The sequence below is a fragment of the Natrix helvetica genome (assembly GCF_964273705.1).
Source record: "Natrix helvetica genome assembly, chromosome: 1".
Lineage (NCBI taxonomy): Eukaryota > Metazoa > Chordata > Lepidosauria > Squamata > Natricidae > Natrix > Natrix helvetica.
In genome coordinates this window covers 356,161,067-356,182,705 of record NC_138548.1, presented here as the reverse complement: position 1 = coordinate 356,182,705, position 21,639 = coordinate 356,161,067, and the positions used below count along the sequence as shown (strand labels likewise).

Here is a 21,639-nt window from a genome sequence, read left to right as displayed (position 1 = left end):
TATTATTTCATTTAATAAATTATAATGTACAATTTGGATGCTTCATTTGCCACCCCTTTCTCCTTTTGTAACACCTCCTGTTTTCCCTTTTCTCCCTTCCTCCCTTCTCTACTTCCTTCCTTCCTCCTCTCTTTCTCCTCCCTTCTTCCTTTACATTTCTCCTACTCCTGCTTTTCCTCTTCCCCTTCCTACCCTCTCTCCTTCTCTTTCTCCCCCTTCCATCCTCCTCTTAATAGGTAGCTATGTAATTCCTTGATTATTCTTTCTCCCGTTCCCATAAGTATCTTACCCAACTCCAAACTTCCTAATTTAAAACCATACTCCCCTTTATCTTTTTCATATCTTGATTGTATTTGCAATTGTGAAAATCAACCTATATCAATCCCTTGTTTTTCTAATTCTTGGTTTTTTTTGGTTCCCCCCTTTCTGTTAAGATATCTTTCTAATAGAGACAGAAAATGAAGACCTTAAAGATATTATGAGCACAATTTTAGCAGAATACTTAAAAGAAATAAAAAGCAGATATGGTGGGACATGGACCTGGTTTATAGAATTAATTCAGCATATGCCAGAACCGATAATGTCCCAAAAGATGTACATGTTAAATTCCTCAGGAGGACCACAAGAGATGAGGTGCTAGGGGCCCAAAGGGAGGGACCTTTAAAATATCAAGATAAAGAAATTACCATTCTAAAGCAAATTCCAAAAAAGATTAGAGAAAAAACGAGGAAATATTCTTCCTTATCAAAGAAACTATATAATAGTGGAATTTGGTTTAGATGGTTATTGCCAGAAGGTATGCTGATTTTCTGGGAGGGAAGCCGAATCAGAATTAAGACGGTGGACGAGGCAGAGGCCTTTATTAAAAAACATTTTTCCCTCCCAGACGATGAAGATAGCGGAGGTGGGGAAAAAGGCAGCAATGTACAAGACATGGGGAAGGGGGAGGCATGGCTCCATCTGGGGGCAGGGAGGAGAGAGCAATATCGAAAAGGCTCAGGTCACAAAAATAAATATATCTGAAATATTATTGTAATTGTTGATATACTAGAAAGTGACAAAGAAAGAGAGGATTGAACATATGGCTGATATAAAGTAAGAATTCTGTATGCTTATCCCTTATATGTTATTTTTAAAATTGTAGAAACGTGAGAATTGGGGGGATTTCTACTGCTAACATGGGAGCTACCAAAAAAATTTATGTACCCTATCACCCTTTTTCCATAAATGTTTTAAAACCAATAAAAACTTTTTACAAAAAAAAGATATCTTTCTAATAATATTTTTCATTCTACTGATATTTGGATGTGTCAATGCTTCCATTGTTGAAAGCCACATTGGCATTTCTGAATAATGTTTCCATTTCACTCTTTCCCATATTGTTAATATTCCATTGCTTACATAATGTCTTTGAAAATAGCCATGTGCAATACTTTTATCATACCACAAAAAAGCATGCCAACCCAGTTGCAAATCATGCCCCTCCAGTGTCAATAATCTTGTATTTCTCAATAAAATCCATTCTTTCATCCAAGCTAGATCCCCTGCTTGATAGTACAATTCCCAGTTTGGTAATCCTTGCATCTTATAACATTTTAATATTAATTCTTGCTTTTTTCCATTGCCATATATATTTCCCCACTATTTTGTACATTTTCTTTTGCCCATAATCCTCTTTGTTGCTCTTTTTCTGCATTCTTTCTAGAATCTCAACATCTTATTTTATGATATGGTGACCAAACTGTCTGCAATTTTCTAAGTGTGGTCTTACTCTTTATAAAGTGGTACTAGTACTTCACATGATCTTGACTCTCTTTTAATGGCGCTTAGTACCGTGTTTCCCCCAAAATAAGATATGTCCTGATAATAAAGCCATGCCACATTTTTCTGGTGGGCAAAAATATAAGTCCTCCCCCGCAAATAAGCCCACTGGATAACCCCCCACCTCCGGCCAGGCAGAGCGCCGCTCACCAATCTAGCGGTATCCCAAAGGTGCCAAGCCACGTGAACTGGGGGGGGGAGTGATCGTGTTGCTTGGCACCTTTGGGATAGTGCTAGGTTGATGAGCACTGCTGTGCCCTGCTGGAGAGAGGGGTTGCCGGGCAGCTGCTAGCGGGCTCCCAAGGAGCTGGGCACAGCCATGGAGTATATGCCCAGAGCGGCCACTGCAAGAAGACTCAGTTTGGAAGCTGAGTCTTCCGGCGGTGGTGAACAGGTGCTCCCGCTGCTTGGCGATACCCCTACGTCAGTGAATGGCGCTGTCTCCAGCTGGAAAGGGGGTTTGCCGGGTGGCTGCTCATGAGCGTGGTCGCTTCATGGCTACTGTGCTGTGCTACTGCGACTGAATAACACAGCCGTTCGCCCCTGAGGCTGTGCCTGGTTCTTTGGGAACTCGCTTGCAAGACAGCAGCCGCCCAGCAACCCCAAAACAATAAGCCCTCCCCTGATAATAAGGACCAAGACCCTGTCTTATTTTGGGGGAAACACGGTATTGTAGTGGCTTTTTTTTTGCTGCTGCAATACACAGCTGGCCCATATCTAAATGATTGTCCACTAGGACTTTAAGGGTCCTCTCATGGTTACTGCTTGAGCCAGATTCTACCTATTCTGTACCAGTACATTTGGTTTGTCTTGCATAAGTTAAAACCTTATTTTTCCATTCCCATTCAATTCCCTCATCTAAGGCATTTACGATGACATTTAATCTCTTTGCAATGAAGATACTAAAAGAGAATATTGGGATACCCACTGCTTACTTCCCTCCGTATAGATATAGTCCCATTAAGGGGCTTTGAGTGTGGTTTGTCAGTCAGTTATGAATCTATCTGTGTGGATGGATGTACCTATCCCACATTTTTCTAATTTACCAAGAAGTAGGTTATGCTCTACTTTGTCAACTGCCTTCCGATCCTCGGAGGGTCAGGTTGCTCGGAGGGTCGCTTTAAGCGATCCGAAGGGGTCAGGGAAGCCTCTTGATGGTCCCTGAAGCCTCCGGAGGCCCTCTGGGAGGGCGGGGGAGGCTCTTTTCACCCTCCCCAGGCTCCTATAAAGCCTCTGGAGCCTGGGGAGGACAAAAAATGGCTTTTAAAAAGGTGAACTCAGCTGGCCAATGCACGCATGCGTGCAGGCCAGCTGACAGGGCAACGCCTCGCGTGCCCTGACAAATGGCTCCGCGTGCCACCTGTGGCACGTGTGCCATAGGTTCGCCATCACTGCACTAGAAGGAACAGATTCATCTGAACTGAGGAGTAAAACAAGGTGGGGGGATCTGCCTCTGCCTACCAGCATCCATTAGTATTCATCTGGCTAATGTCCTGTCAGTGTGTGAGAGATTTGAGGTGTGTTTGAAACTCAAACACTATTTGCTGTGTGAGCAAAAAGGAGAAAAGAATGAGCCTGGACGTGGCTTAGCTCAACTGTTCTTTAGCTGCTGTGAAAGTGAAACTCCATTTTGAGGTGGGGAGGAGGAGTAGAACTTTAGCATCAGAGCGTGGAACTGATTTCTTTTCAGGTGGGGAGGGAGAGTAGAACTCCTTACTATCAGAGGACTAGTTTGAAAGTGAAATAGTATTTGTTTGTTTGTTTTGTTTGTTTGTTTTATTGGATTTATATGCTGCCCTTCTCCCAAAGAACTCAGGGCGGCGTACAGCATTAAAAGCACATGTTACAAAAGTTAAAAGAAAATTAGAAACAATCCAAAAAACAAAGCCAATTAATATAACATTAACATTTTAAAAATTAGATAAAATTAACAGGCCAGGCCGGCTTGCTGGAAAAGCCAACTTTTTAGGGCGCGTCGGAAGGACCGGAGGTCGGGAATTATGCAAAGCTCCGGGGGCAGCTCATTCCAGAGGGAAGGCGCTCCCACAGAGAAGGCTCTCCCCCTGGGGGTCGCTAGCCGACACTGTCTGGCCGACGACACCCTGAGGAGGCCAACTCTGTGGGATCGCACTGGATGGTGGGAGGCTACTGGTGGCAGTAGGTGGTCTCGCAGGTACCCTGAGCCTAAGCCATGGAGCTCTTTAAAGGTCATAATTAGTATCTTGAATCACACCCGGAAAACAATCGGCAACCAGTGCAGGCCCCCTAAAAGGGGTGTAACATGGGAGCACCTAGGAACCCCCATGACAACCCGTGTGGCCGCATTCTGGACCAGCTGAAGCCTCCGGATGCTCTTCAAGGGCAGCCCCATGTAGAGAGCATTGCAGTAGTCCAGGCGAGAAAGGACAAGGGCATGAGTGACTGTGCACAGAGCATCCCGATCCAGGAAGGGGCTCAACTGACGTACCAGGTGAACCTGGTAAAAGGCCCTCCTGGTCACAGCCGTCAGGTGTTCTTCTAAACAAAGCCGCGTGTCCAGGAGGACTCCCAGATTGTGGCTAAAATTTCTCCCCCTATCATCAAAGATGGAAGAAGATGCACAAATCGGGATGACGGAAACCACAGCCACTCAGTCTTGGAGGGATTGAGCTTGAGCCTGTTCCTCCCCATCCAGATCCGCACAGCCTCCAGGCATCGGGACATCATGTCAAGGGCATCATTTGGGTGGTTTGGGGTAGAGATTAAAACTTGGGTATCATCAGCATATTGATGATACCGTACCCCAAAACCATTGTTTGGGTGGTTTGGGGTAGAGATAAAAACTTGGGTATCATCAGCATATTGATGATACCGTACCCCAAAACCACAGATGATCTCACCCAGTGGTTTCATATATATGTTGAACAGGAGGGGTGAGAGAACCGACCCCTGGGGCACCCCACAAGTGACATGCCTCGGGGTCGATCCCTGCCCTCCAGTCAACCCAAACTGCGACCGATCCGACAGGTAGGAGGAGAACCACCGTAAAACGGTGCCCCCCACTCCCAACCCCCCGAGTCGTCGCAGTAGGATACCATGGTCAATGGTATCGAAAGCTGCCGAGAGGTCTAATAGGACCAGGACAGAGGAGCAACCCCTGTCTTGGGCCCGCCAGAGATCATCGACCAATGCCGTCTCTGTGCTGTACCCGGGCCTGAAACCCGACTGAAACAGATCCAGGTGGACTCTTCATCCAGGTACTGGGGAAGCTGACATGCTAACACACTCCCAACAACCTTTGCTACAAAGCGAAGGTTGGAGACCGGACGATAGTTGGCTAAAGAAGCTGGGTCCAGGAAAGGCTTTTTAAGGAGGGGCCTCACCACCGACTCCTTCAAGGCGGTGGGAAAGAACCCCTCTCTCAATGAAGCGTTGGTAATCGCCTGGAGCCAGCCTCATGTCACCTCCAGGGAAGCCGAAACTAACCAAGAGGGACACGGGTCCAGCACACAAGTGGCAGCACTGAGTCTCCCCATAATCCTGTCCATGCCCTCGGGGGTCACAGGGTCAAACTCATCCCAGATTGTCTCCACAAGATTCATCCCCGTCGACTTGCCCGAATCTACCCAGTCAGATTCCAAGCCTGTCCGGATCTGAGCGATTTTATACTGCAGATACTGAACAAATTCTTCAGCCCTACCCTTCAAGGGGTCTTTCCTAGTTCCTTGGTTAAGTAACGAACGGGTCACCCTAAACAGGGCAGCTGGGCAGTTATCTGCGGATGTGATAAGAGCGGAAACATTTTGCCATTTTGCCGCTTTTATCGCCACTAAGTAGGATTTAATATGAATTCTTACTAGTGTTCGATCAGATTCGGACCAGCTGGCCCTCCAACCACTCTCTAGGCGTCTTTTCTGGCGTTTCATCTCCCGGAGCTCCTCGGTAAACGAGGAAGCCACCCGTGATCCGACACCGGGTCAGAGGCTGGAAAGGCGCAACGCGATCCAAGGCCCAATGGTCGCCCTATCCCAGGCTTCCACTAGGGCTTCGGTCGAGTTGTGAGCAAGGGATTCAGGAAAAGTCTCAAGCTCCATCAGGAACCTTTCAGGGTCCATCAGGTGTCTGGGGTGGAACCATCTAGTTAGTTCCACCTTCCTGCGGCGAGGGGTAGCAGTATGGATGTCAAGCCTGATGGGGAAATCATCAGACCATGACAAGGGTTGAATAGAAATATCCTCTAAATCTAGATCATTCATCCACTGCCCAGAGACAAAAATCAGATCGAGCGTGTGTCCCCTATTATGGGTGGGGTCTTGAATTAACTGAGTTAGGTCCATAGCTGTCATGGAAGCCATGAACTCCCGAGCTGACTCGGATGTCTCACCAATGGAAGGCAGATTGAAATCTCCCAGGATCATAAGCCTGGGGAAATCAACCGCCAATCCAGCTGACATATCCAGCAGCTCCGGCAGGGCCGATGAAACGTAGCAGGGAGAAAGGTATTTGCTGTGTTAACAAGGAGACAGGAAGGAGCCTGGCTGTTGGGTAGCTCAACTGTTCTGTAGTACAGCTGCTTCCTGCTGTGAAAGTAAAACTGAAACTGAATCTCCTCTCCTCTGCTTATGTTTTGCATTTGGAACAGATTTCTTTTCTCATTAGGAGGGGGAGTAGAACTTGTTAGCATGAGAGCGTGCTAATAATAATATAGGAAATACTAATGCTCTGATGGTCATTTTGAAAAATCATTTCTTAGTGACCACCTAGAAGCCAAGAAGAACATGTGTGGAAAATTTGAGGTTTGTAGGCTTTAAGGTTTTGGAGATTTTGTGATAATGCATGAGTGGTATTTTGCTTTTATATATATAGATTTTCCAGTATTTCCCACACTCCTTGCATTGTTTTCTCCTTTAGGATTTTCATCCATGAAATTTTGCTTAGGCTCTGAATTTCTTAAAATCAGCTCTTCCAAAGTTTAAGACACTTGTTGGATTATATTCTATTGCTTGTGTTTGCATTATATTGAATTCCAGTAAGGCGTGGTCACTCTCCCAAGGTTCCGACAACTTCAACTCCTTCTATCGCTTCTCTATTAGTAAGAATTAGGTCAAGTATAGTTTTTCCTCTAGTTTCCTCCTCTACCAATTAGATGACAAAGTTGTCAGCTAAGTTGGTTAGATGTCAGCTCCAGCCAGCTCACAGCCCTGGAGCTGCCATTCTGGGGAGCAGACTTGGCCACCTGACAAGACTCACCGTCCCACTTACACAAGCTGAAGAAACTCCTGCTAATATTACATGATTAACTGCCGGATGGTTTCGCTCTGGGCCACAATGTGATGGGTGTGCGTAGGAGCGGAGTGCAGCTTATCTTAATTACCAATGTAGCTATAAAAGATGGTGGGAAGCACAGGGTGGCAGCTCTGACAATTTATTCATTGCTTTAGTGTTTTGTTCGTCAGTTCGTGCCGAAGGAAGAATACAACCTGCATTTACAAACCGTTTCTATGTTTGGCTGGTTTCATTAACACTTCGATCTCCTACTTGTTGTAGACTTTGTCTCCCAATTGATATCATGGTAGTGAAAGTCTCCCATTATATCTTGATGTTGCCCTCTTATATAATCCACATGTGTATTGAAAATGACAGATGAATAAAATTTACAAGTTTTTTTTATTTCTATGTTTTGCCAATAAGTTTCGTATTTCTTGTCCCATCCATGTATTAACCAGGTTCATCTTTGGTTGCACAGGTAGTCCTCACTTACCACTTCTTCCATGAGCCTTCAAAGTTACTATGGCACAGTAGAAGCAGACCTGCACCTAGTCCACAAAAGTTTTGGTAATCCTAGGACTTGTTCCGTGACCGCATGTCAGCAGTGACTGTGGTTTTGAAGATGCAGGAAAAGGATTGCACCAATTTGGGTTCTGCCAATAGTTGCATATTTATGATGGTGGTGGCATCCCACATTTGTGATCCTCATTTGCCCAGCTAGCTTCTGACAAGCAAAATCAGTGGATATATTGGCAGGAAATTGCAAGTCACACTCATATGAAATTGCCTTTAACAACCCACAGTAATTACCTTAACACTTACAGAGGAACAGGTGTAAGTTGGCACTGTCATGTGACATGATGCTTAATGATTGAGCTTCTTAGTGATATATCAGGTCCAATTGTAGGTTATGTGAGAACTATTTCAACATGGACGTCACCAGACGGGTTGTAGACAGTATTTTCAGCCCTTATTTGCAGTTAGGACTTCCATGAGCAAAAGTGGTGTATACTTTTTTTTTCAACTCATCTCTAACCATTTTACCAAACATTGAAGTTTCTTTTTCTTGCATCTTACAGATGAACAGGATGCCAATAAGAACACCCTGGACAACTGTAAATAACAGTCTGGACAACTGTAAATAACACTCAATGTTGAAAAGGGAAGAAAATCAAGCTAGAAATCAAAATATTTTCCATTTCCAACAGAAAACCATACAAATCTGCTCCTCCTCCAGCAGCAATAGTAAAGCCATGTAGAAGAGACAGGAATGGAGGCCTCTCCCTGTGAGGAAGAAGACGGCTTGAACAAAAGCACCATTAAACAAGGCATTGTCCATATTTTTGACCTCCTCAAGAATATCAGTTGTGCAAAAGCTCCATAGATTTGCCTATTGTGGGAAAAGCACAGATTGCAAATCACAACTGATTATGCGCTAGAGGAGTCAGAAAGGAGAAAATCCATACTAATTATCTGGTTGTGGCAAAAACTATGGTCACAACAGCTCCCTTGTGATTCATGGAAGCACCTCTACAAAAGAGGGAAGCCACAAAATTGCTCCCAATGTGGTAAATGCTTTAGTGAGCATGGCAACATGGTGCTGCATGAGATATCTCACAGGAGGGAGAAAACATATGACTGTGAAGATTGTGTGAAAGTTTCATTACAAATTCCCAGGTCTTGAGACACTGAAGGATGCATACACAAGAATAAAACCATTTGAACATCCTTTCTGTGGGAAAGGTTTCCCTGAGAATTCTACCCTGGTGAAGCACCCGAGGACTCCCACAAAAGTGAAACCCTTTGAATCTCCTGATTGTGGAAAAAAATTAGTCACAATTTCAGTCTGGTGATGTATCAGTAGATTAACTCAAGGGAGAAACTGTATGAGTGTCTAGATTGTGAAAAAAAGCTTCAATACAAATTTCCATTTCAAGAAACACCAGAGAACTGACAGAAGAAAAACCCCTTGAATGTCCTGATTATGGGAAAGTCACAATTCCAGCCTGGTGATACACCGGAAGACTCAAATAGGAGATAAATGCTTTCAATGTCCTGATTGTTGGAAAACTTTCAGTTATAATTCCATCTTTGTGATACACCAGAGGAATCATAAATGAGAAAAACCCATTCAATGTCCTGACTGTGGGAGAAGTTTCAGTCGTAATTCCTGTCTGGTAATACATCAGAGGATTCACTCCATGGAGAAACCTTATAAGTGTGTAGATTGTGGGAAAGGCTTCATTAGAAATTCCTACCTCCTGAGACACCAGAGGACTCATACAGGAGAGAAACCCTTTGAATGTCCTCTATGTGGGAAAATCTTTAGTGATTATTCCAGTCTGGTGATACACCAGAGGACTCACACAGGAGAGAAACCCTTTGAATGTCTTATTTGTGGGAAAAGCTTCAGTGATTATTCCAGATTAGTGAGACACCAGAGGATTCACACCGGAGAGAAACCCTTTGAGTGTCCTGATTGTGGGAAAGGTTTTAGGGATAATTCCCACTTGGTGATACATCAGAGGACTCACACAGGAGAGAAACCCTTTGAATGTCCTATCTGTGGGAAAAGCTTTAGTCAGAATTCAAGTCTGGTGACACATCAGAGGACCCACACAAGAGATATAACCTTTGAATGTCTTCTATGTGGGAAAAGCTTTAGTCAGAATTCAAGTCTGGTGACACATCAGAGGACCCACACAAGAAATATACCCTTTGAATGTCCTCTATGTGGGAAAAGCTTTAGTGATAATTCCAGCCTGGTGAAACACGAGAAAACACACATAACAAAGAAACTGTTTGAATGTCCTGATTGTGGGAAAAGTTTTAGCTTGAGTTGCAACCTGGTGACCCACCAGAGGACACACACAGGAGAAAAACCGTTTGAATGTCCTATCTGTGGGAAAGGTTTTAATCAGAATTCCCATCTGGTGAGACACAAGAGGACTCACACAGGAGAGAAACCCTTTGAATGTCCTGATTGTGGGAAACATTTCAGTCAGAATTACCACCTAGTGAATCACCAGAGGATTCACACAGGAGAGAAACCGTTTGAATGTCCTATTTGTGGTAAAAGTTTTACTCGAAATTCCCATCTGGAGATACACCAGAGGACACACACAGGAGAAAAACCCTTTGAATGTCCTGATTGTGGGAAAGGTTTTAGTCTGAGTTCCAGCCTTGTTAGACACCAGAGGACTCACACAGGAGCGAAAACCTTTGAATGTTCTGATTGTGGCAAACGTTTCGGTCAGAATTCCTACCTGGTGATACACCAGAGGACTCACACTGGAGTGAAACCCTTTCAATGTTCTGATTGTGGGAAAAGTTTCAGTATTTATTCCAGACTGGTGAGACACCAGAGGACTCACACAGGAGCGAAACCCTTTGAATGTCCTGATTGTGGGAAAGGTTTTGGAGATAATTCTCACCTGGTGGTACACCAGAGGACTCACACAGGAGAGAAACCCTTTGAATGTCCTCTCTGTGGGAAAAGCTTTAGTCAGAATTCAAGTCTGGTGACACATCAGAGGACTCACACAGGAGAGAAACCCTTTGAATGTCCTGACTGTGAGAAAAGCTTTAGTAATAATTCCAGCCTGTTGAAACACCAGAAAACACACATAGACAAAGAAACCGATTCAATGTCCTGATTGTGGGAAAAGTTTTAGTCTGGTTGCAACCTGGTGATCCACCAGAGGACACCCACAGGAGAAAAACAGTGTGAATCTCCTATCTGTGGGAAAGGTTTTAATCGGAATTCCCATCTGGTGACACACCATTGGACACACACACAGGAGAGAAGTCCTTTGAATGTCCTGATTGTGGGAAAAGCTTTAGTAATAATATCAAACTGGTGAAATACCAGAGGACTCACATAGGAGAGAAACCCTTTGAATGTCTTGATTGTGGGAAAATCTTTAGTAATAATATGAAACTGGTGACACATCAAAGGACTCATACAGGAGAGAAACCCTTTGAATGTCCTGATTGTGGTAGAGGTTTCAGTCAGAATTCCTATCTAATGATAAACCAGAGGACTGACACCGTGGAGAAATCTTAGAATTGTCCAGTCTGTACTCATTACTTCAAGCATAAATCATCCCTTATTGCTCACAAGGTAATCCGTTTGAGGAAAGGTAGATGAATTTAGAGAATCCTTGAATTTCATTTGTGATCTCCCTTGAAAGTGTAGGTGAGAAATTGATTGTTTGAATTTTGGCCTGATTTATTTTGCTCAGAAATTTCTCAGGATTAAATTGGTTAAGTGGTGTGAAAAGGAAAATGGAAATTGGCTAACTACTAATTTCTGGTTATCAGGAAAGCTTCTGGATATTTCCTTTTCCAGAGGTAAAGGAATTCCTCAATGAGGAATTTTGGGTGGAGATTTTGTCTGTTGATTATGGAATTCCCACATGTGGAGTTTCAGTCTTCTACCTTGGTTTTGCCTGATTTTCAGCCCCAGAATTCCACAGCCCGCATAAAAATAGTCCTTAAGATGTAACTATGATGGGCCTTGAATTAAGGTTGCGGGTTGCAATGGCTGTTAAGTGAAATTACTTTCCTTAACTACCCGAATCCGCTGCTCTCCCTGATGCAGCCATTAATCAAATGTGCGAGTCGTTAAGCAGAACACTTTCTATTCAGAGCTAGAAAAAATTCCTCGGAGGCCTAGCGTAGGGCTAGGGCTGCCTGCCGTAGACATCTCTAGGCCTCCCCCACCCTCCAAGACATCCTTTTCCTTTGTTTCCTAACCCTTGAGTCCCCTTGGTCCTTAACCCCCTCCCCCAGGGTGGGAAGAACATATATCAGTGATGGCTAATGGTTTTTGGATCATGTACCAAAGCAGGGGGAGCACAGGGGGGTTGTGCGCAGGCATGCCCACACCCATAATGCTATGTGCACAACCAGCGTTCCCCCCCCCCCTTTTGATGTCCTTTTTTTGCCCTCCCAGGCTCCAGAGGCTTTCTAGGAGGTTGGGGAAGGCGAAAACAGCCTCCCATCCTCCCTGGAGGGCCTCCGGAGGCTTCAGGAGGTTCCCGGAAGCCTCCGGAGGATGTAAACGGCCCTAAGGGGAACCCGGGAAGTTCAGGAACTGTGACGTACAGTTTGGTCGTAGGGCTGTTTTTCACCCTCCTGATCCTTCAGGGAAGCTTCCTGAAGGCTCTGGGGGGCGAAAAATGGCCCTACGAGCAAACCAGAAGTCCGTTCCTGAACTTCCAGTTTTCCTGTAGGGCCGGTTTTTCGTGCTCCGGAAACTTCAATGAAACAGCCTTAAAAGAAGGCCAAAGTCAGCTGGCCAGCCCACGGATGTGCACTGGAGCTGACAAGGCAATGCCTTGCGTGCTTTAACAAATGGGTCAGCATGCCACCTGTGTCATGTGTTTCATAGATTCGTCATCACGGACATATATCATTGGGCCTCATGACTTTGTCCTGGAAGCAGCCACCATTTTCAGTGGGCCCTGGATTGATCCCTGGTATGAACTGTGGTAACGGCACAACACGCCACATGATATCCTGGGGCAAACGTCAGCATAACATACGCATACTTGACTCGCATACTTCTCTGCCTTCTCAGAAGGGAACCAAGAGTGAAAGAAAATGCAGTCAATGGAAATGGTTGGAGTGCACTTAGAGGGGTTTAGCCAAAAGGAAAAGGGTAGCTGATGGGAGCTTTTTAAAACATTATTTCCTCAGGGTGTCAGGGCGTGGACTGCAATGGTCCTAAAGTAAGTGGGTAAGACATCCACCGAAACTAAGACTTGATGCTTATTTTGGGGTCCAAAAGAGGGAAACAAGGGTAGGTATATATGTATAAGATTGTGCAGCCATTTTATAAACCAGTCCCTGCCGAAACTGGCCCAGAAGTGTCGTGTCATCCCTATACACTCCCCTCGTAGGCCAGGCCGGATTCGGGAAACACCCTAGAAGGGCTCTATTGCCATGGTCTCCTGAATGCTCCCTTACTACCTGCACATGTCAGTACACTCAACAACAGTATCAGCCGTCTTCCACCCTGCCCTCCCCCACCTTCCTTCTGCCCCGTGCCCTTCATCCTTACCTTTGTGAGCAATCATGAACAGAAGTACACAGCTGAGCTGCTAGATTCTGCAAGGTATATATAAAGCTAACAGCTGGAGGAGGGATAATGAGGCTGGCGGGAAAAGCCAGCCATACAAGGAGTATGACTAGGTGGGCAAATCAACAGTCCTTTGAACAATGCACACAAATTAAACTTTAATTTGTTTTGTTCCTGGGGGTGTTTCATTTTCTTTTGTTTGCAAGTTGCTCTTTTGGTTCTGTTTTCTTTTTACTAGATCGTTTTTTCAGTTATTCAGGAGTCTAGTGGTCCATTTCAGGAAACTCAGTTTTGCAGCAATTCTTCTCAGCCCCAAGGAACTGATAATAAGTCTTTCTCTTTCCGCTTTCTCTTCTTTCTCTCTCCCTCCCTCCCTCTCTCTCTCTCTCCCTCTCCCTCTCCCTCTGTGTGTCTCTCTTCTCTCTCTCTCTCTTGGTCTGTCCCTCTCTCTCTTGCTTTCTCTTGCTTTCTCTCTTTTTTTTCAAGTTTTAATTTTTTAAAATCAAAATATCAAATCAATGCATGAACAGTGTGGCACCTGTGTCATACATTCTAATACAAATAAAATGAATCAAGTTAAACATAATCCTTCCGTTCAATGCGGTTATATATTTCTAATAATAATGCATACACATATTAATTTATAGTCTCATTATTCAATTAGTCCACATTTTCTCTTGTTCTTCCTTTCATTTTGTTATATAATAGGTCTACACTAAGGTTCCCCATTTTCTTATTGCTATCACTCTATCTCCCTCTCTTTCTGCTTATTGCTATCACTCTTTACCTATCTTCTGGAGGTGAAGAGAGTGAAAAATGGGCTGGTTTTGCTGCCCAGGCATCTGAGTGAGACAAGTATCACTCAGAAAAGGAATTTCGGCCGGGCAAACAAGAAACAGAGGGCACAAGCCTTCCATAGACAGGCCCTGCTGCGTGGGAGCCAGAGGCGCCGGAGCGCGAGCTGCAGATCATCCAAGCGCCACAGGGCGCAATCGGAACACCAGCAGACGAGGACGGCGCAGGATCCCCGCCCAGAAGGTGAGCCTTGCCGCTGGAAGCTCTGCTAAGTGACGGAGTGCTCCACTGCTCCCCACGGGTTTGAGCAGCGAACCGTGGCTTCCCAAACACCGTGGAGCGCCCGCACCATCGCCCACGTAGCTCACCTCATCGGAGGGAGTCCACAGGCAGACCCAAGCCCCTAGCGCCAGAGAGAGGCAGAGGGGAATGAAGAGATCGGCGGTGGAGGCACACGGCAGCTCCTTGGAGCACAAGCCACCAGAGCACAAGTTTAAAAGAAGCGCCTTTCGTCTCCTAGCACGGGCGCCATCTTGAAGCTGGCAGGGACCACGTGTTCAAAGATGGCGGCACCCAGCAACCAGGAGGAGACTGGCAGGAATCCAGCACCTGCAGCGATGGACAGCAGCCCCACCAGAGGCGCAGAGGACCAGCCAGGGTTAGTGACCACCCCAAGGGCTGCCCAGGAGGAGGGGGGGAGGAAAGGCTAAGGAAAAGAAAAAGCACCTTTCCCCCAGGGCAGAGCTGGAAGAGGGTGGTCACAAGCCTGCCAAAGCCTCCAAGTATGAAACTTGAAGGCACAGGAGGCTGGAGCAGCTCTACAAGAAGGCAAGTGGGCCCAAATCCACCCCAGGCCTGGAGCAGAAGGGGAAGGCCCCTGGAGCCCCTACTTCAAGCAGAGCCACAAGGGAGGAACCCACATTACAATCAAGGATCCCAATTGACACATCAGGTCTTTGGGGTCTTGCTCAGGGGTGGTATTCCCCCCCCCCACACATACAGCCTTGCCCACGGGAATTCCACCTCTGGGTCTCCCTCCGGCAGAGGTGGGCATGACGCCCATCCAACAACCCCCCTCAGGGGTCTCCAACTTTGAGGACCTAATAATGCGGCCCTTCCAGCAATGTATGACAGGGGCCTTTCAGCAGCCACAAGCGCAGCCCCAGGTGGCACTATCCCCCAGGGCACCAGAAGGCCTGGTAGACCAGGAGGAAGACATCTCCAGTTCCTCAATCTCATCGCAGGAGGACAGCAACCTGGATTGTGAGGAGGGGGAAGTGTTGTGGCCCAGCCGGTGCCGCTGTCACCAGACTCCGAGAGTGATACTCCATACGAGTCAGCTCCAGAGGAGATGGGCGATCCTGGACAGGATTCAGAGGCTGAGCAGGAATCCGAGAGTCTGGTCGGCCACCAGGTGGCGCCAGAGGCATGGAGCAGCGGTGAGAGCCAGAGGAGGAGGATTCCCGATGCTCTGCCTTGGAGCAGCGGAGAGGACAGTGACTCAGGACTTAGCAGGGCGTTTCTAGATGCCCGTTTCCGGCGCGCCCACAGACGCAAGGAGCGTGGGCGTAATTATAGGCAGTAAAGAGCTCTCAGGTGCTGTTTGGGAGACGCCCTTTTTAGGTTATAAAAGGGTTGACTCTGGAGAGGCTCTGCGTAGCAATCAACAAAGGACTTAAGCCAGCAACTCTAGTCTGGGATCCTGGCAAGCTGGATAGCTGCTTTTGTGTGTTCTATCTCTGTGAGTTCTGTCTTGCTGGCTTGCTGCCACAAAACCTCTTGTCTGTTGGTGTAATAAACCTTGTTCCCTTGTACTGTTCCGGAGTGTGTGTGCTGTGTGGGCAACGGAGGAAGGGGGGTCAGAACAGATTGATTGCTACCCCAAACGTATCTCCATTCAGCTATGATGGAGCAACTTCAGGCGGAGAATGCTCTCTTCGCATAGCAACTTGCCTTGCTAACAGCGCAAGTTGCACAGCTGTCTGCTCCTGCCAACCCCCCACCCCCCCAGCAGCAACGAAGGAAATGCCCAGTGGCCATGCCGGATAAGTTTGATGGCAGTGCGAAACTTTTCTCGGCGTTCCTGGGCCAATGCCGGTTGTTCATTGCCTTGAGAGCGGAGGACTTTCCCACCGACCAGACGAAGGTGGGCTTTGTGATAAGCTTGCTCTCAGGCACAGCACCACGGTGGGCTACGCCTTTGCTGTCTCAGCCGAGCCCCCTGCTGGATGACTTCCAGGGTTTTTGCACTCATCTTCAGCTGACGTTTGAGGACCCCATCAAAGGAGAAACAGCCACCAGACTCCTGAAAGAGTTGCACCAAGGGCGTGGTTCTTTACTGGACTATGTTACCGAGTTCCGGCTGCTCAGTCAGGACTCTGAGTGGAATGAGCCAGCCCTTATGGATGCTTTTCAGGATGGCCTGTCAGAGGACCTGCAGGATGAGCTGGTGAGAGTGGACAGGCCTCCAAGGTTTGACGCGTTGGTTCATCTATGCCTCCGGATTGACGGCCGGCTGCAGAGGCGGAGGCCTCGCCGAGTGTCCCGGGAGGTTCTGAGAGTGCCAGTTCCACGAGAGACTCCTGTCCCACGGGAGGAGCCCATGGAGTTGGGTGCAGCCAGACCCCGCTTGTCACGCACGGAGATGGAGAGACAGCGTGCAGGGGGGTTGTGTTTTTACTGTGGGGATCCGGGACATCTGGCTACGGGTTGCCCCAAGAAGGGAGGTAGAGGGGCTGCATGGTCTACGGCCTCCCCTCAACGACGGACCTCCGTCTCGGGAAACGGGGAAAGCCCGATCTGAGGGAGACTTCGGGTCGGGCACAGGCCAGAACAGAGGCGGAGGGGCCTCCACGACATCTGATTCTTGCAGCGCACATTCTCTTGTCGGGTAGTCCGCAGGGAATTGCAGCCCATGCCTTGGTCGATTCCGGGGCCACTACGAATTTTATGGATGCAGCGTTTGTCACGAAATATCACGTCCCTCTGTGCCCGGTAGACCCTCCGGTGCGAGTGGAGACCATTGATGGCCGGGTGCTTCTGTCTGGGCCCATCAAGAACGCCACGCAGCCTTTTTGCCTGATCCTCGGGGAGCATGAGGAGGCCATTCAATTTTACGTGGCTTTGGGTCTGCATTTCCCCGTGGTGTTGGGCTTGGCTTGGCTGCGGGCGCACGATCCCCAGATCCACTGGTCACAGAACCGCATCTCGTTCCCGTCCTTGCAATGCGTGGACCACACCCATCATGTTTGCGCGGCTCAGGTGCCCAGTTCGGCCGAGGTGACAGTGCCGCCGGATTTAGCGGAGTTCGCGGACGTGTTTAGCGAGCAGGAGGCGGATCAACTGCCACTGCACCGGCCTTACGACTGTCCCATTGACCTGGTACCTGATGCGAAACTCCCGACGGGCCACCTATACTCCATGTCTGAACCGGAGTTGGCCGCATTGCGGGACTTCCTTGACAAGAACCTGGCCCGGGGTTTTATCCGGCCTTCGTCTTCGCCCTTGTCTGCCCCGGTTTTGTTCATCAAAAAGAAGACCGGGGATCTAAGACTTTGTTGCGATTACCGGCGCTTGAACGCCATCACGATCCGTAATCGCTACCCGTTGCCTCTGATTCCCGAGTTGTTGGAGCGGCTCCGGGAGGCCGCGGTGTTTACAAAACTGGACTTACGTGGAGCTTACAATCTGGTCTGAGTCAGGGCAGGGGACGAATGGAAGACAGCCTTTGGCACCCGATACGGACATTTTGAGTATACGGTCATGCCGTTCGGGTTGACCAATGCCCCAGCTGTCTTCCAACATTTTATGAACGATATCTTTCGGGACCTTTTGGATCAGTTTGTCGTCATCTACCTGGACGACATCTTGATCTACTCTACGTCTCGGAAGGATCATCAACAGCACTTGCGTCAGGTCTTGCAGCGCCTTCGAAAGCATCGCTTGTTTGCTAAGCTGGAGAAGTGTCAGTTCTGGCAGACCACCATAGAGTTCCTGGGGCACCGTATATCCCCTGAAGGAATTGCGATGGAGCCAGGCAAGGTGGAGGTATTACGAAGTTGGCAATCTCCTCGACGGATGAAAGACGTTCAGAGACTCCTCGGGTTTGCCAACTACTACCGGTCCTTCATCCCTGGCTTTGCTTTCTTGACCGCGCCCCTCACTCGGCTCCTGCAAAAGAAAGTGCCGTTTCACTGGGGGTCCACGGAACAACAAGCGTTCGTGGCGTTGAAGCACGCTTTTACAAAGGAGCCGATCTTGAAACACCCTGATCCCCATCGCCCCTTTGTAGTCGAGGCGGATGCGTCCGACATCACAGTGGGGGCGGTGTTATTGCAGGCTCACGCCCCTGATGGCACCCTTTTCCCTTGCGCCTATTACTCTCGGAAACTCAATCCTTCCAAGCGCAATTATACCATCTGGGAGAAGGAGTTGCTGGCTATCAAGGCGGCGTTCGAAGCCTGGCGACATCACCTGGAGGGGGCCAGGCATCAGGTCGAAGTCCGGACAGACCATCAGAATCTGGAGTTTTTGACAACAGCGCGGAAGCTCAATCAACGCCAGATCTGGTGGTCTCTGTTTTTTGCCCGGTTCCACTTCAAGGTCACGTATATCCCCAGTGCCTTGAACCAGAGGGCGGATGCCCTGTCCAGAAAGCCGGAGTACTCAGACCCTGCTGACTCACTGCCCCCCCGGACGGTCCTATCCGTCGAATCCTTCGCTGCAATCCAGGAACCCGTGGATTTACGGTCGTTGATACGGAATGCGCAGCGAAACGACGAGTGGGTGGAACAACGGCGGGCAGAGGTAGGGCCGACATCCCCGTGGACCTTTGACGAGGACCTTTTGAAGTATCGGGATCGGCTCTACGTGCCTGCAGGACCGCTCCGTGGATTGGTTCTCTCCCAATGTCATGACACTCCGGCAGCGGGACACTTTGGCCTGTTCAAAACTTTGCACCTGGTTTCCCGTACGTCTTGGTGGCCTCGCCTGCGACACGACGTGCAGACGTACGTCACGTCATGTGTGCAGTGTCGACAGGCCAAATCAGCGACGGGAGCTCCTCCAGGCTTGCTACAGCCATTGCCGACCCCGGACAGACCCTGGGGAGCCGTGTCCATGGACTTCTTGACGGAACTGCCTCCGTCGTCCGGTTTCACTACGGTCCTAGTGGTGGTGGACATGCTCACCAAGATGGCGCATTTCATCCCCTGCCGGAGATTGCCTACAGCCCGCGCCACCGCCCGCATGTTCATCCAGCATGTGTTCCGGCTGCACGGCCTACCTGACCGGGTCGTCTCCGATCGTGGTACACAATTCACGGCCCAGTTCTGGAAAGGGCTGATGGCCGCTCTTGACGTTCAAGTTTGTCTGTCCTCGGCGCACCATCCCGAAACCGATGGAGGGACGGAGAAGGTGATTGGGATTCTGGAACAATATCTGCGCTGCTTCGTGAACCAGCAGCAGAACAATTGGGCGGAGTACCTTGCCGTGGCGGAGTTTGCGTTCAACAACTCGCAGCACTCCTCCACACGGATGATGCCTTTCATGGCGAACGTCGGGTACCACCCTCGTTTTTTCCCTCTCACCCCCGTGGACTCTCCGGTCCCCGCAGCGCAGGATTTCCTCTCTGAGCTTCAGGCGGTTCACCAGATGGTGCGCCGCTACTTGAATCAGGCGAAGGAGGATTACAAGCGGATGGCGGACAGGTCTCGCCATGCGGTGCCGGAATTGGCCGTGGGTGATCGCGTGTGGTTGTCCACGCGGCATCTTCCGTCCCACCGGCCTACGAGGAAGTTGGACCACCGGTATCTGGGGCCGTTCCCTGTGGAGGCCGTTATCAATCCGGTGGCCTATCGCCTGACCCTCCCGCGCTCGATGCGAGTACACCCGGTGTTCCATCGCTCGCTCCTGATCCCTGAGTGATCGGATTGTCCTCTCCGATGTCCCTCTTCGCCCCTGCCGTCGTCGCCTGAGGTGCACGCACGGCCATCGCACAGAGTGACCCGGATCTGTGACTCGAGATGGCTCAAGGGTCGGTTCCAGTATTTGGTCGACTGGGCGGACGAGGACTCGGACGGGGGGACCTGGACCGATGCGACGGCTGTGCATGCTCCAGCTTTGGTGCGGGCCTATCATGGACGATTTCCCTCCCGACCGCATCCTGAGCGTCAGGCCCGGGGGAAGGGCCCTGCGGTGAGGGATAGTGTTGTGGCCCAGCCGGTGCCGCTGTCACCAGACTCCGAGAGTGATACTCCATACGAGTCAGCTCCAGAGGAGATGGGCGATCCTGGACAGGATTCAGAGGCTGAGCAGGAATCCGAGAGTCTGGTCGGCCACCAGGTGGCGCCAGAGGCATGGAGCAGCGGTGAGAGCCAGAGGAGGAGGACTCCCGATGCCCTGCCTTGGAGCAGCAGAGAGGACAGTGACTCAGGACTTAGCAGGACGTTTCTAGATGCCCGTTTCCGGCACGCCCACAGACGCAAGGAGCGTGGGCGTAATTATAGGCAGTAAAGAGCTCTCAGGTGCTGTTTGGGAGACGCCCTTTTTAGGTTGTAAAAGGGTTGACTCTGGAGAGGCTCTGCGTAGCAATCAACAAAGGACTTAAGCCAGCAACTCTAGTCTGGGATCCTGGCAAGCTGGATAGCTGCTTTTGTGTGTTCTATCTCTGAGTTCTGTCTTGCTGGCTTGCTGCCACAAAACCTCTTGTCTGTTGGTGTAATAAACCTTGTTCCCTTGTACTGTTCCGGAGTGTGTGTGCTGTGTGGGCAACGGAGGAAGGGGGGTCAGAACAGGGAAGTCAGGGAAAATAAACTTTTCGAGGACAAAGGTATGCCGCCTCCTAAGCCGGCCTTCACCAGGTTCTTCCAGCCTTCATTGTACAAGTCGCTTCTGTTCAAGGCCAAGGCAGCAGCCAAGCTTGGAAACAGAGCAGCAGAAGCACCACCTCAGCTTCAGGGGTTCTCGGCAAAAACCATCTTTGATGAGAAGGCCATTGAGACCGATACAGTGCCAACCCCCAAGGCCTTCCTGGAGTCAGTCAAGCACCAGTGGGCAGCCCCCACAGTGGGTCCTATGCCCACATCCACAGACAAGATCTTTTTCAATGTGGATCAGGACATGGCTGGGGCACTATCTCAGCCCTCCATCTATGATCCAGTACGGGCACTGCACACCCCAACTAACCTCCCAAGGGAACCAAAAGAGGCTCTGAAGTTGGAGGACAGGAAGGCAGATCTCACCCTCCAAAAGGGGCATCAGGCAGCGTCCTGGGCAGTGAAGGCGGTCACCACCGCCTCCTTCTTCAACCGGACTTCCTTACTCTGGCTGCAGGAGCTGCAGCAATGGATCCCCGTCACTGAGGTCAGAGCGCAACAGGACATCAACAAACTGGTGGCAGCCATCCAATTTTCAGCAGATGCCATCTTGTCCGCAGCCAAGTTTGTCCCCAGGGCGATCGCTTCTACCGTCGCATCCCGTAGACTGCTGTGGCTGAGGCAGTGGCAGGCCGATGTATGACACAAGTGGCGCCTGGCATCAGCTCCCTTCACAGGAGATACCCTTTTCGGGACAGCTCTGGACCCGTACCTCATAGAGAACAAGGATAAGCGGAAGGTGTTTCCCACAGCTGCAAAGAAGGGTCAGCTCAGAGCGACGCCTTACCCCAGATGGTCCTACTCCTGGGGGCAGGA

The 21,639-nt window shown here is 49.2% G+C and overlaps 2 protein-coding genes across 3 annotated transcripts in view; both read left to right on the top strand.

The window, feature by feature from the left end:
• Positions 1-21,639, top strand: part of LOC309384266 (uncharacterized protein) — a 162,943-nt gene that overhangs the window by 66,296 nt on the left and 75,008 nt on the right. The window lies entirely within an intron of this gene.
• The window catches only part of LOC309384275 (uncharacterized protein), a 34,408-nt gene that overhangs the window by 824 nt on the left and 11,945 nt on the right, over positions 1-21,639 (top strand). Inside the window, exons 2-3 of one of the 2 annotated variants that reach the window (XM_081937580.1) lie at positions 8,148-8,193; positions 8,231-11,910. In XM_081937580.1, coding sequence (XP_081793706.1) covers positions 9,270-10,724 — 1,455 coding nt within the window. In that variant the 5' untranslated portion in view covers positions 8,148-8,193; positions 8,231-9,269 and the 3' untranslated portion in view covers positions 10,725-11,910. Of the gene's footprint in view, positions 1-8,147; positions 8,194-8,226; positions 11,911-21,639 lie in introns of those variants that run through there. The other variant, XR_014174014.1, reaches the window with a different exon arrangement.